The following is a 13,045-nucleotide window of genomic DNA, read 5'->3' on the forward strand; positions in this document are numbered from 1 at the left end:
TTCTGTTTCCCTGTACCAGTGAGATTCATGTGTAGTCCCCCCAACCCCTCTTGGGCCCTCCTTGTTACTTAGCATGGTTATCCTTTACTTTATGCTTAATATCCACTTAGACGTGAGTATATGCCATGCTTTTCTTTCTGGTTCTGGGTTACCTCACTCACAATGATCTTTATAGTTCCATCCATTTGCCTGCAAATTTCATGGTAACGTTGTTTTTAACAGCTGAGTAATAATCCATTGTGTAAAGGTACTATATTTTCTTTATCCATTCTTCAGTTGAGGGACATCTAGGTTGTTTCCAGTTTCTGGCTATTACAAATAAACATAGTTGAGCAAGTGTTTCTGTGGTATGATGATCCCAGGAGTGGTATAGCCAGGTCTTGAAATGGAACTATTGCCAATTTTCTGAGAAACTGCCATATTGATTTCTGAAGTGGCTGAATCAAGTTTGCTCTTCCACCAGCAATGGAGGAGTGTTTCCCTTGCTCCACATGCTCACCAGCATGAGCTGTCACTTGTGGTTTTGATCTTAGCCTTTCTGACAGGTATAAGATAGAGTCCAAAGTAGTTTTGATTTATATTTCCCTGATGGCTCACTTGGTAGACCAGGCTGCCCTAGATCCCCCTGTGCTGGGATTAAAGGCACGTGCCACCACCACCTGGTTTTCTCTTCTCTCTTTTTTTTTTTCTCTCCCCTTTTTTGATCCCTTTTCACCTCTGATTTTATTTATTTGCCTCTCTTTCCATCTTTAAATTAATTTGACTAAAAGATTATTAAGCTTACTGATTCTTGCCAAGAACTAATTCATTTCATTGATTATTTGTATTTTTTCGTTGTTGTTGGTGGTAGTGGTATTTGTCTGTTCATATTTTTTTGGTTTCAGCCCTGAGTTTATTATTTCTTGCCATCTACTTTTTAGTGTTATTTTTTCATTTTGTTCAAGAGCTTTAAAGTATGCCATTAAGTTACTACTTAAAAAAATATTTTTTAACATTTATTTTATGTAGTAACGTAGTGTGTCTCATATATTTGGGTTTCATTTTTCATTCAATTCTAAGACTTTTTAAATTTCTTTCTTCATTTCTACCTTTATTCATTTTTATTCAATAGTGAGTTGTTCAGTTTCTTTGAAATTTGTACATTTTTGTTGTTGTTGTTATTGTTGTTGTTAATCCTTGGTGGCCAGATAGGATGCAGGCTGTTATTTTAAACCTTATAACTGTTGGAACTTGCTTTGAGTCCAAGTATATAGACAGTTTTTGAGAAAGTCACATGAGGTGCAGAGAAGAATGTATATTCTTCTGTGTTTGGGTAATATGTTCTGTAAGTATCTGCTAGGCCCTTTTATTTATGACAGCATTTTTCCTTTTAGTTTTTGTTTGGATGATCTGCCTGTTTGCCAGAGTCTAGTTTTGAAGTTACCCATTATCATTGTGTGAGGATCAATGTGTATTTTGGCTGTTTCTTTTATGAACTTGGGTGCCCTTGTATTTGGCACATAAATGTTTCGAATTGAATTATTCTCTTGGTAGATTTTTCCTTTGACAGGTATGTAGTGTTCTCTATCTCTTCTTACTAGTTTTGGCTTGATGTTTATTTTATTGGATATTAAATACTTATACTGGCTTGTTTCCTGGGTCGATTTGTTTAGACTATCTTTTTACATTCTTGTTCCCTGAAATAGTGCCAGTCCTTGATATTAAGGTGTATTTTTTGAAAGCAGCAGTAGGATGGATCTTGTTTTTTTATTTGACTTGCTGATCTATGGTTTTTATTGGAGAATTGAGACCACTGATGTGAGAGTAATCAGTGAGCAGTTTGATTCCTGTTCTGTGGGGGCTTTTCCTCTCTTGATTTGTGTGTCTGAAATCATTTACTCCTTCTGTTTGCTTGGATGTGATTAACCTCTCAGACTGAAGTTTTGCTTCTAGTGCCTGCTTAAATTTTAGTTTTATCATGAAGTTTTTTCTTAAGTCTATTGTGACTGAAAGTTTTGCAGGGTGTAGTAGTTTGGGCTGGCATCAGTAGTTTTTCATAGAGTTTGTAGATCATCCATCTAGGCCCTTGTAGTTTTTAGAGTCTCCATGGAGAACTCTTAACATTCAGGTGTTATTCTATTCTGTTGGGTCTGCTTTTATATTTTACTTGGTTTTTTCTCTTGTACCTTTCAATTTATATTTTTGTACATGTATGTTTTGGTTATTGTGTGTCCAGGGGAATTTCTTTTATGGTTCATTCTATTTGGTGTTGTGTTTGCTTCTTGTACCTTAATAGGAGCCTCCTTTTTTAGGTTAGGGGAAATTTCTTCTATGCTTTTGTTGCAAATGTTTTCTAAACTTTTGATCTGAGTTTCTTCTCTTCTATTCCTTTTAGTCATAGATTTGGTTATTCCACAATGTCTAAAATTTCCTAGATATGTGTGTCTGGATTTTTTTTAGATTTAACTTTTGGGGGTAGGGTGGGGCTGAGGTAACCATTTCTTCTATCTTGTCTGTACTGCCTGAGATTCTCTCTTCTATATCTTTTACTCTGTTAGTGAAGCTTATCTCTGAGGGGTTTTTTTTACTTCTTAAATTTTTTTTTTATTCTCCAGTTTAACATCTGTTTGGGTTTTCTTGAGTTCCTGCAGGGTTTGGCCACTGGGCTCTGAGGTAGAACCTGTTCTTGGGTATTTGGGACAGATAGGAAGGAATGGGGATGAGTTAGAAGGGGAAGGCCTAGTGGACCCACAGGGAGGAGGAAAGCTGGGTGTGTCCTGAGGTTTAACAAAGTCCCAGAGAGTACAGTTAGAAAGGGAGGCCAGTCTCGAAAAACCAAAAAAAAAAAAAAAAAAAAAAAAAAAAAAAAGGGGAGGCCAGGCCCCGTCACATGATCTGCTACAAGGCTGGGGATGAGACTGGGGAACTTGTAATGGAGGAACTGAAGGAGAGTTAAGATTACCTACCAGATTCCTAGGCTGTGGTGGCCAGTGGGTTCTTAGGTAGAGAGTGCCTTTGCATATTGGAGGCTGACACAAAGGGGTGAGGTGAGGGAGAATCTAGAGTCCCTCTAGATTCTGCTGGTCCAACTAGAATCTAGAGCCCCCAAGGAACGGAGGCACAGTGGGGAGGAAAGATCTTTGCAGATGGTTAGCTATAGGCCTGGCCTGGATGAGGCTCTAGTATGAGTTTTTAAATTTAGTGCTAACCAGTTCTTCCTGATCTTTGTGTCTGTCCTTCCTCCCTTCCCTCCCTAGCCCTCTCTCTGTCTCTCTCTGTCTCTGTCTCTGTCTCTGTCTGTCTCTCTCTCTCTGTGTATTTGTGTTTGAGACAGGATCCTTCTGTGTAGACCAATCTACTTTGAACTTGCAGTTCTCTTGAGCTGCCACATCTGCTGATGTGTCTATTAAAAACAGGACATTGGAGGTCAGAAAGATGGCTCTGCAGATAAAAAGAACACTTAACCACTGTTGTGAAGATCTGAGTTCATTTAGTTTTCAGCACCCATATTTGGTGGCTTACAACTGCCTGTAATTCCAGCTCTAGGACATCTGAGGCTGTCTTTTAGACTCATGTTACCACTGTGCCCCCATGTACAAGCCCACATTTAGACATATAGTTTACACATAAGTAGAGACACAATTTTAAAAAAATAATAAAAATAGTCTTAGCTGTTGTTTGATGTTCTGACAGGTCCTACTTGTGACAGTGTTGAGGACGACATGAATGCTTCTTCCCGGGGAGCCTCTGCTACAGTGTTGGAAGAAACAAGGAAGGAAACTGCTCCTGTTCAGCTCCCTGTTTCAGGGCCAGAACTGGCTGCTATGATGAAGATTGGGACCAGGGTCATGAGAGGGGTGGATTGGAAGTGGGGTGACCAGGTATTCAGAGATTTCATTAACATCTTAGCACATCTTATGTATCAGTGGAAGATAGAGTAGGTGGCTGCCTGATTCAGGTCTTTAAGATTGATAGGTGACTTAGCTGCTGATTTCTGAACAATAAAATACAGGCAAAAGACTTTGTCCTTCCCTTGATGTCATGGGGATTTCCTTGGCTACACTGCTAAGCATGAGTTGTCTGAGTCCAAGTAATAGCATGCTATCAACAGCTTTTTTTCCTTTGGAATGGTTGATAGAGTATTGCTGTGGGGCCTACGTTCACAGTCTAAAGAAGTAGTCAGGTCACTGGGGAGACCACTTGCATTGCTAGAACACTCATTAATACCTTTGTTCAGAGTACCCTAGTCGAGAGAGTTCATTCCATGTCTCTGTTCTTTGATAAAGGAACATGAGCATGTGATTTTGTGGCATTTAAAGGTAATATGATCTGTACATTTTTTTCAGATATGTTTGAGTCAGGAGGAGGCTGATGGAAAAATCTGTGTACAGAATTTAAACAGGATCTATGGTGTGTCCAGAATAGGACACACACTCTCTTACCTGGTTTGTATTTTTACTCTTTCAGGATGGGCCTCCCCCAGGTCTAGGCCGGGTAATTGGTGAGCTGGGAGAGGATGGCTGGATCAGGGTCCAGTGGGACACAGGCAGCACTAACTCATACAGGATGGGAAAAGAAGGAAAATATGACCTCAAGCTGGTGGAGCTGCCTGTGTCATCACAGCCCTCTGCAGAGGATTCAGACACAGAGGATGACTCCGGTGGGTGACTCACAAAGTCTTGTAGTTCAAGATAGCTGGGCAAATTGTTCATGTGTTAGATGACCATCATTTCCCCCTGGAAAGTTAGTCAGTGGTCAGGATTCATCTGAAGACTACTCTGGCTGCACTCAAACAAAGATCCTGGTATAGCTGGGCCCAGACAAGTTGTTGTATCTTAACCTTTACTTCCTGATGCCCTTGTCGAGTAGGATGGAAGAGAGGGCGTGCAACATGCACACTCACACTCATGCTCATCTACATGTCTATAACTTAACAGGACAGCTTATGGGAGTCAGTTCTCCTTTCATCAACCATGTCTCAGGGGATTTAACTTAGGTTTTGTCAGGCTTGGTGGCATTGATCTCTACCTGATAATCCTTAAAAAACCAAAACCTATTTACTGATTGATTGATTGATTGATTGAAAGTTGAAATACAGACATTCCACAGCATACCTGTGGAGATTAGAAGACAACTGTGGGAGTCACTTCTCTCTTTTCACCATGTAGATTCGGGGGAACAAATTGAAGTGGTAGCAAGTACCTATACCTACTAAGCCAGGTTACTGGCCTTAGCCTTACTTTTGATTGGTTTGTGTGGTTGCCCAAAGCCTGATAGTATGTGGCATGGTGGATTCAGTGTTATGTTGTATTGTTCTGGACCCTTTGCTTTTTTGTCCATCAGCGTCAAGTTGCAATGTATGGCCCCACCTGCTTCCTTTAAGCACCTTCATATTCTTTGATTTAGAATACTTCAACCTATCTAGCAACACAAAGAATTTGGAAGTGGATCCAAGCTATAGAGTGTGCCTCTGCACCAAATGTGTGAAGCCCCCTTTTCAGCTATATCTGGCGTATTCCTAATTGTAGAATTAGAGCCAGGGAAGAGATGGATATGTGACAGTTGTGGCCTGCTTGTCCCACAGATAGACTGGCTGCCTATGCAAGTGGTCTATCAGTTGCCTTCACTCAGATTGTAGCTCCTGGACATTTGATAAGTTGTCTTTTTTTTTTTTCCCGAGACAGGGTTTCTCTGTATAGCCCTGGCTGTCCTGAAACTCACTTTGTAGACCAGGCTGGCCTTGAACTCAGAAATCCGCCTGCCTCTGGCTCCCAAGTGTTGGAATTAAAGGCGTGTGCCACCACCGCCCAGCATAAGTTGTCTTTCTAAAGAAGGGAGACCTTGCAATCATTTCTTTACTTCTGAGTTATATAATAAGGTTGCTTAAACAGAATGTTACTCTAAAGTCTCATTTTTTTTTTTTTTTAGGGTGGAATAGATGGCTCAGTTCATAAAGTTCTTATTATTGTCGAGCACTAGGACCTGAATTAGCTCCCTAGATAAAAGCTGGTGCAGTTATACTCGTGCTTGTCATCTGAACTCTGGTTGGTCTCAGATTCACTGTCCAGACAATGCTAGCCTAAGCAGCAATTCCCAAGATTCGTGAAAGTCCTCCCTGTTTCATAAAATCAAAATGGATGTTACCTGAAGAAAGAAGACACTTGAGGTTTTCCTCTAGTCTCTGTACACTATGAGTACCTGCATATTCTCCACCCCCCCAATATAATTTTTTTAAAGGAAGGTAGGGACAGAAATGATTGGGGTAGCTAGGTGCAGTGGTGAGAGGCTGAGACAGTAGGCTATCTTGGACCCAGGAGTTTGAGCTAGACTGGGCAACCATGAGACTGTCTCTTAGGAAAAAAAAAAGAAAGTGAAAACAAGAATAAATTCTAAGTTTCCCCATTTCTTGTCAAGATGTTTCCCTTTCTAATATTAAAACACAACTACGTCATCTATCATTCTTATAAGTACTGAGTTCAGGTAGCCACCTATTCTAAGTTTTAAAAAACCAGTTTGTTAGATCTGTGTACCCTCTAAATTTTACTGTGAACCTAGAACTACTCTAAAATACATTCTAATTTTAAAAAAAAAAGTGATATTAGAGACCTAAAATGATATCCATAGACAATTTTATTTGGGATTGTCATTTCTTATTGCCATCCTCCTTTTCAGAAGCAGATCAAGGTGAGAAGAACATTCACCCCACAGCGATGATGCTGACCAGCGTTATTAACTTACTGCAGACCCTGTGTCTCTCTGTTGGAGTTCATGCTGACATCATGCAGAGCGAGGCCACCAAGACTTTGTGTGGACTACTTCGAATGTTAGTAGAAAGTGGAACAACAGATAAGCCAGGTATGAAATGAATAATTATGGGACACAGAACCTCAGCATAGATATATTGTATAAATCTCTCATATTTGTGTGTTTGTGGGCTGGATGTTAGAATGTGAATCAGCATGGGTGTAAGCACTAATGTAATAAGGTTTCTGGGACTGCGGTACGAGGCGTTAGAAACAATGTATGATAAATAATAGAAAGTCCTGGCAGGGCTAGTTCTTCTCAGGCTACCAGGGAGAATCTGCTCTAGGCTTCTCTAGCATTGGTGGCTTGCTTGGCAATTTTTGTCACATCAACCTAGTCTGTATCTTCTTGTTCACATGATTTCCTCTGTACATGTGTGTTTATGTGCATGTGTTTCAGATTTACTTTTTACAAGAATGCCAGTTATCCTCATCTGATCTAATTTATATCTTTAGTGACTCCATTTCCAAACAAGACTATTACTAAGGACCATTTTGAGATACTAAACACTTTTAACATGTGAATGGCAATGGGGGTTGGGAGAGATGTATGGGAACAGTCAACTTCTAATGTTGTTCCTTTAGAGTTCTGGACATTAGGAATCTTCAAGGCAGGTGGTCCACAGAGCCATGCTCCTCACTGAGCTCTACAGGACGGTCCCCCTTTCCTTCTGTTGTCAGTCTGGGGCTGGGACCTCACTGGAGTCTCTGCATCTCTCTGCTTGTAGTCTGCATGACTTATGACCTTTTCTCTTCTGGGCACCGTTCATTTGCTGAGCTCACCCAGCCCAGCATGTCATCTCAGCTTTAGTATTAATCTGCGTAGACTTTATTTCCAGCTAGGACCTACTGCTGGTGTTCTTATTGTCAGTCGCAAATATTACTTGAGGAAGTTGGGTGGATATTCCTATGTGCATATATTTCTATGACTGTCAGAGAACTTGTGAACATACGTAACTGTTAGCATGTTTGCGAATGTGAATGCACATCGATGTGTTTGAATACATTTATGATTGAATGAGTGTATTTTAGCTCTGTGCATTTAAATTTCAGTATGTTGATATGAGATAGAATATGTTTGTCATTGCTGAGTGTTCTAGTCAGAGTTCTTTAGAGAAACAGAACTGATAGAATTAATCTATCAGAATAAAAACAGCATTTGTTAGAGTGGCTTACAGGATTTGGTCTGACTATTATAACAATGGCTGTCTCCCAACAGAAAGTCCAAGAGTACAGTAGTTATTTGGTCCACAAGGCTGAATGTCTCTGCTGATCTTCAGCTTATATAAGAATCACAAAGATTCTAGTATCAGTGAGGGAGCGAACTTGCCAGTGATAGTGAGGGCAAGCAAGCAAAGAGCAAACACTTCCTTTACGTGTGCCAGAGGTTCTTAATTAGTAGGTTGTGATCCCCCTTGAAGGTCAAATGACCCTTTCATAAGTGTTACTTATCAGATTTGCATTATAATTCATAACAGTAGCAAAATTACATTTAGGAAGTAGCAATGAACATGAGGACTTGTATTAAAGGGTTGTAGCATTAGGAAGGTTAGGAACCTCTGTTCTAATTTATATAGGCTGCTACCAGAAGGTGTAGTTCAAATTTAAGATGGGTCTTTACCTCAAATGATCTAATCAGGAGAAATCCCTCACAGGTATACCTAGCATCTTGGGTTTTAGGTAATTCCATGTAGTTAAGTTGACAACCAAGAACAGCCATCACGCTGAATGAATGAATGATTCTGCGTTGAGAGTGTAAAGGTGCATATGTTTGAGTGTTTCAGTGTGATTGTGAGTGAGTGAGTGAATGTCTGTGAGGGCATACTGATGTGGGCAAGTAGTCGCATCATCTGTGGTATGAATGAGCTTGTATGTATGTATGTTCCAGTTGTGTGGGTGCAAGTGTGAGTGTAATTAGAAGTGTATATATGAAATATGCTTGAATGTACAGGAAGAATTGAGGATATACAGGCATGTAAATCTGAGTTTTCCAGTGGCAGTGAAAGTACGGAAATGTGTATGTGGGTGAAGGGGATAAAAATAACTAGACCTGGTCAGTGAAGGGGCTCCAGCCAGATCAAATATGACAGGCGTGGTTCTGGCAGGCCTTGCCCTGATCCTCATTCCTTCTTCCTTCCTAAAACTGTTAGATTACATACCTAAAGCTAGCCACCAAGGTCCATTCCTGTATTTGGCACTTTCTTCTCCCGAGGCTAACAACCAAGGTCCAGCTATCAAAGTGTTGAAGTCCTGCAATCAAAAGTCCCCTTTGGCTCACCTAGTTAACTTGTCCAATTAAAATTTAGGCATCTCATCCTAACGCAGGGTTTCCCCATTTACTTTTATAAACTACCATTTGCCTATGGGCCACATCTGTCTTCTCTATCAAGAGGCACTCTACCTCTTCTCTCTTCTTTCTTGTTCCCTTCCCCTTCTTCCCTGTCCTCTATCTCCTCTCTTTGTTGCTTATTCCCTGCCTTTTGTCCTTCTGGAGCAAATAAATCTTTGTGTTAAGCACTTGGTTGAGGTCTTGGGCTGATACCGTTCCCTTTCTGTTGTGATAATATATGATAGCATGGAAGCAGTGATTGCATGTGCATATATATGTAAGTGAGCACATGCATTGTGTTGGTGTCAGACAGTGATTTCTGTGGTTGCACTATTTTAAAAGTATACAGGAACGTTACGGTCAGAATTTTGAGTGTCACAACGAGGAGGCTTGGTTGGTGATGCAGTGTGCATAGGTGGATGTGAGTGCAAGTGGACGTGTATGAATGTTAGAGTTTGTCTAAGTAGTTGTTTAAACATGTCTTATTTTATGTGTATGAGGGAGAGGGATGCATATACATGTAAAGTATGGGCATGCATCTTAGGTTCTATATGTATATGTGTAATGAATGGAGATTATATCATTCTGATTCTACTAGTGATCACAGTGGTGGTATAGGAGAGAGTGTGTGGGTGTATGTGAGTGACCATGGCAGAGAATGTTTGAATGTTTGAGTAGTTTATGATTTAGTCTTTAGTATATGTGAATGTATGAGAGTGAATGTTAGTGTGTGAGCCTATGTCTTATGTGAGCTTGGAGGGTTGAAAGGCAACACGGGGCAGAGGAAGTTGCTGCTATTACTGCAGTAGGATCTGGGAAGCTCCCAGCAGAGTCCTGTTGGAACTCAGATATCAGGCTACATGTCCTAGCTTGAGAAGGAATAAACATGTCCTGGGAAGCCAGGAGGAACAGAAAACTTCATTCTCACTGGAAATATTAGTATGTCTCTCTCATCCCAGTATCAGAGAAGTGAAAGCAGGGATCGTGTGCTCTGGCTACCTAAGAAAAGAACTGAGTAAAGTTCATTCTTAGTCTTCTAGAGCAGAGCTCGTGAACTTGCAGTGGCCATTTTAGGAGGCAGATCAAAATGAGATCATAGGGACAAGTAAGGCGCATGAAGCATATCGTTAATTACTGATGTTAGAATTATAGATTTTATTTCCTTGAAACTGTATAAATAGATTAACTAATTTGATTTCCATTCAGTTCAAAGGTTAAAAATAAATGCTGTGAACTGTTTGTTGAGCTAACTTAAAAACCTTCCTCTACTCCTCTCACATAGTCCTCTTGGAAAGTAGCCTATTGCCCAAAATGAATTAGTAGGTTATGTAAGATGTGAGGGTTGTGCTAATGCTTTGATTTCTCGAGACTTGGCTTGAGCATGTTTTGTCTCTTCTGGCAGCTCCTCCAGACAGACTGGTGGCCAGGGAACAGCACCGGAGCTGGTGTACACTGGGCTTCGTCCGCAGCATTGCACTCACCCCACAGGCCTGTGGTGCTCTCAGCTCCCCAAGGTGGATCACACTGCTCATGAAGGTTGTGGAAGGCCATGCACCGTTCACTGCTGCCTCCCTGCAGAGGCAGGTAATACGCTGCTGGCAAAGCCCAGTTCATTGAGAGACAGGGCAGTACGGAAGCTCCCCGACCTTGTAACCAGGCTTCTTTATTCATGCTGAATGTAGAGAGTAGCACTAAGTAGTTGTTCTGGCGTCGTAGGTTGCTGAGGTTCTTGATTACTGCAGTCGTGTAAGTTGCTAATGAGTTTATTGCCTTTATTTGCTCTCTGCCCCATTGGAATAGTAGTGCAGTTGCCAAGAGTTAAGTTTAAAGAACAACTTTCACTTAAACAAATTACATTTATTTGAAATTTCCTGCTAATCCTGCCTATTAACCAACTTGATTAATAATGAATCAAGTTGTACATCGTTAATTTTAAAGGAAGTAGAAAGAAGGTACAAATGTGTAATGTCTTTTAAAATTGTCATTTTGTGTTGTCTTTGATCAGATCTTAGCTGTTCATTTGCTACAAGCAGTTCTTCCATCATGGGACAAGACAGAAAGGGCACGGGACATGAAGTGTCTTGTGGAAAAGCTGTTTGGCTTCTTGGGCAGTTTGCTTACTACTTGTTCTTCTGACGTTCCGTTACTTAGAGGTGAGTGGCTGTGCCTTTACTCATTACTTCTGTTCAGTGAGCAGTGTACATCACAGCTTTTCTCTCTGCTTCAGAATCCACATTGAGAAAGCGGAGGGCCCGGCCCCAGGCTTCCTTGACTGCCACCCACAGCAGCACGCTGGCTGAAGAAGTGGTGGGGCTGCTCCGCACTCTGCACTCCCTGACCCAGTGGAATGGCCTCATCAACAAATACATTAACTCCCAGCTTTGCTCTGTCACACAAAGCTATGCCGGAAAGACATCAGAAAGGGTGTGTTTCATGTTTTCAAATAAGCACGGTGGGACTTTAGCTTTTAAATTATCTTTTAAAACACAAAGTGTTTTTGTTTTACCATTTAAGGGCATTTTAATGGAAATCATTATTGAAGAAGTTTATAATCCAGAAGGCAGTCATGTAAAAAGGTTTGCTTGAGCCTTCAAGCCTGGGACAGTGGAGTGAAATACTCTGTCCTAAAATAAGTTTATAAATAGTAAATGAGATAAAGTGCCAGACTCGTAAGGCCAGGCAGGCAGTTTGGAGGCCTGTGCGCCTTGTGCTTATTTGCCCTTTCCTTCCTTTCTTCATTAGGCCCAGTTAGAAGATTACTTCCCAGACTCTGAGAACCTTGAAGTGGGTGGACTCATGGCAGTCCTCGCTGTCATTGGAGGGATTGATGGTCGACTGCGCCTGGGAGGCCAGGTCATGCATGATGAGTTTGGAGAGGGCACAGTGACTCGAATCACTCCGAAGGGTAGAATCACCGTGCAGTTCTGTGACATGCGGATGTGCCGAGTTTGCCCACTGAATCAGCTCAAACCGGTATATAGCTTGTGCTTAGTATTGGGGGCGAAACTGGCTTGTGACATTAGAACTTGGAAGAACCTCTACTTTATGTCGCCTTCTTGAAAGCTATGAGAATCAGGAGAGTTACCTCTTTCCTTCTTGTGCTAGTTTATACACCCAAGGAAGGCCTGACTCATGGGGACACACAGCCAGGGAACTTTCAACATCCTAGACATAAAAAGGGATTAACAGTCTGTAAGGTAATTTGTAGAAGTTTGGCCCTGGTTCTTCCTCCCAGCCCTGTGCTCCCAGAAATAAGACTCAGACTCAAAATACACTTACAAATACCTTAACCGTATCACTTTCTAGTCACATCTTCCAGTTGAATCTACCATCTCACTTTATCCCAGAATTCCTTCTCCTTCCATATGTCCCACCTTCTATTTCCTGCCTAAGCCATAGGCTATAGGCTTTTTAATTGACAGGTGATGCATCTATACAATATACAAGCTATTCTCTCTACAGTAACTTTAGCAGTTTAGGAGTTTCTAAAACATTTTTATTGAATAAACTTCTAAAAAATGACTTCTAAAAAAACCATTTTTTCTTTAGTTAGAAAAATGTATTGTAATTATGTTGAATACCATATCTTAACTAGCTACTGTAGCATAAGCTCATGACTTAGGGACAGTAGAGAAGATTTATATAATTTTGATGTAATCCAAGTGCAATTTGACCAATTTTTAATAAAATAAGTGTTTTGGTTATATTAAAGGAATAAATACATGTAGAAAATTTGGAATTTACAGAAAATTTCTTAGATTTTAACAGTCACCCTGATGTTATTACTGACAACTGGTTATGAAAACATTAATATAGATTACATCTTATATATATACACCTTTGTCATTCTTCAGTATCTTTCAGAATTATTCTCAGTTGGACATGACTTGGGGTTTGTGTGTTTAAATTTAGGGCTCATGCTCTAATACGTCCC

The 13,045-nt window shown here is 40.6% G+C and overlaps 1 protein-coding gene across 4 annotated transcripts in view; it reads left to right on the plus strand.

Moving 5' to 3' along the window:
• LOC110297519 (E3 ubiquitin-protein ligase HERC2) overlaps positions 1 to 13,045 on the plus strand; it is a 171,722-nt gene that overhangs the window by 84,775 nt on the left and 73,902 nt on the right. For all 4 annotated transcript variants that reach the window (XM_021166289.2, XM_029479794.1, XM_029479793.1 and 1 more), the window contains exons 36-42: positions 3,673 to 3,860; positions 4,447 to 4,639; positions 6,652 to 6,834; positions 10,514 to 10,695; positions 11,117 to 11,264; positions 11,339 to 11,535; positions 11,854 to 12,084. In XM_021166289.2, coding sequence (XP_021021948.1) covers positions 3,673 to 3,860; positions 4,447 to 4,639; positions 6,652 to 6,834; positions 10,514 to 10,695; positions 11,117 to 11,264; positions 11,339 to 11,535; positions 11,854 to 12,084 — 1,322 coding nt within the window. The remainder of the gene's footprint in view (positions 1 to 3,672; positions 3,861 to 4,446; positions 4,640 to 6,651; positions 6,835 to 10,513; positions 10,696 to 11,116; positions 11,265 to 11,338; positions 11,536 to 11,853; positions 12,085 to 13,045) is intronic.

This window comes from Mus caroli, chromosome 7, assembly GCF_900094665.2.
Source record: "Mus caroli chromosome 7, CAROLI_EIJ_v1.1, whole genome shotgun sequence".
Classification (NCBI taxonomy): domain Eukaryota; kingdom Metazoa; phylum Chordata; class Mammalia; order Rodentia; family Muridae; genus Mus; species Mus caroli.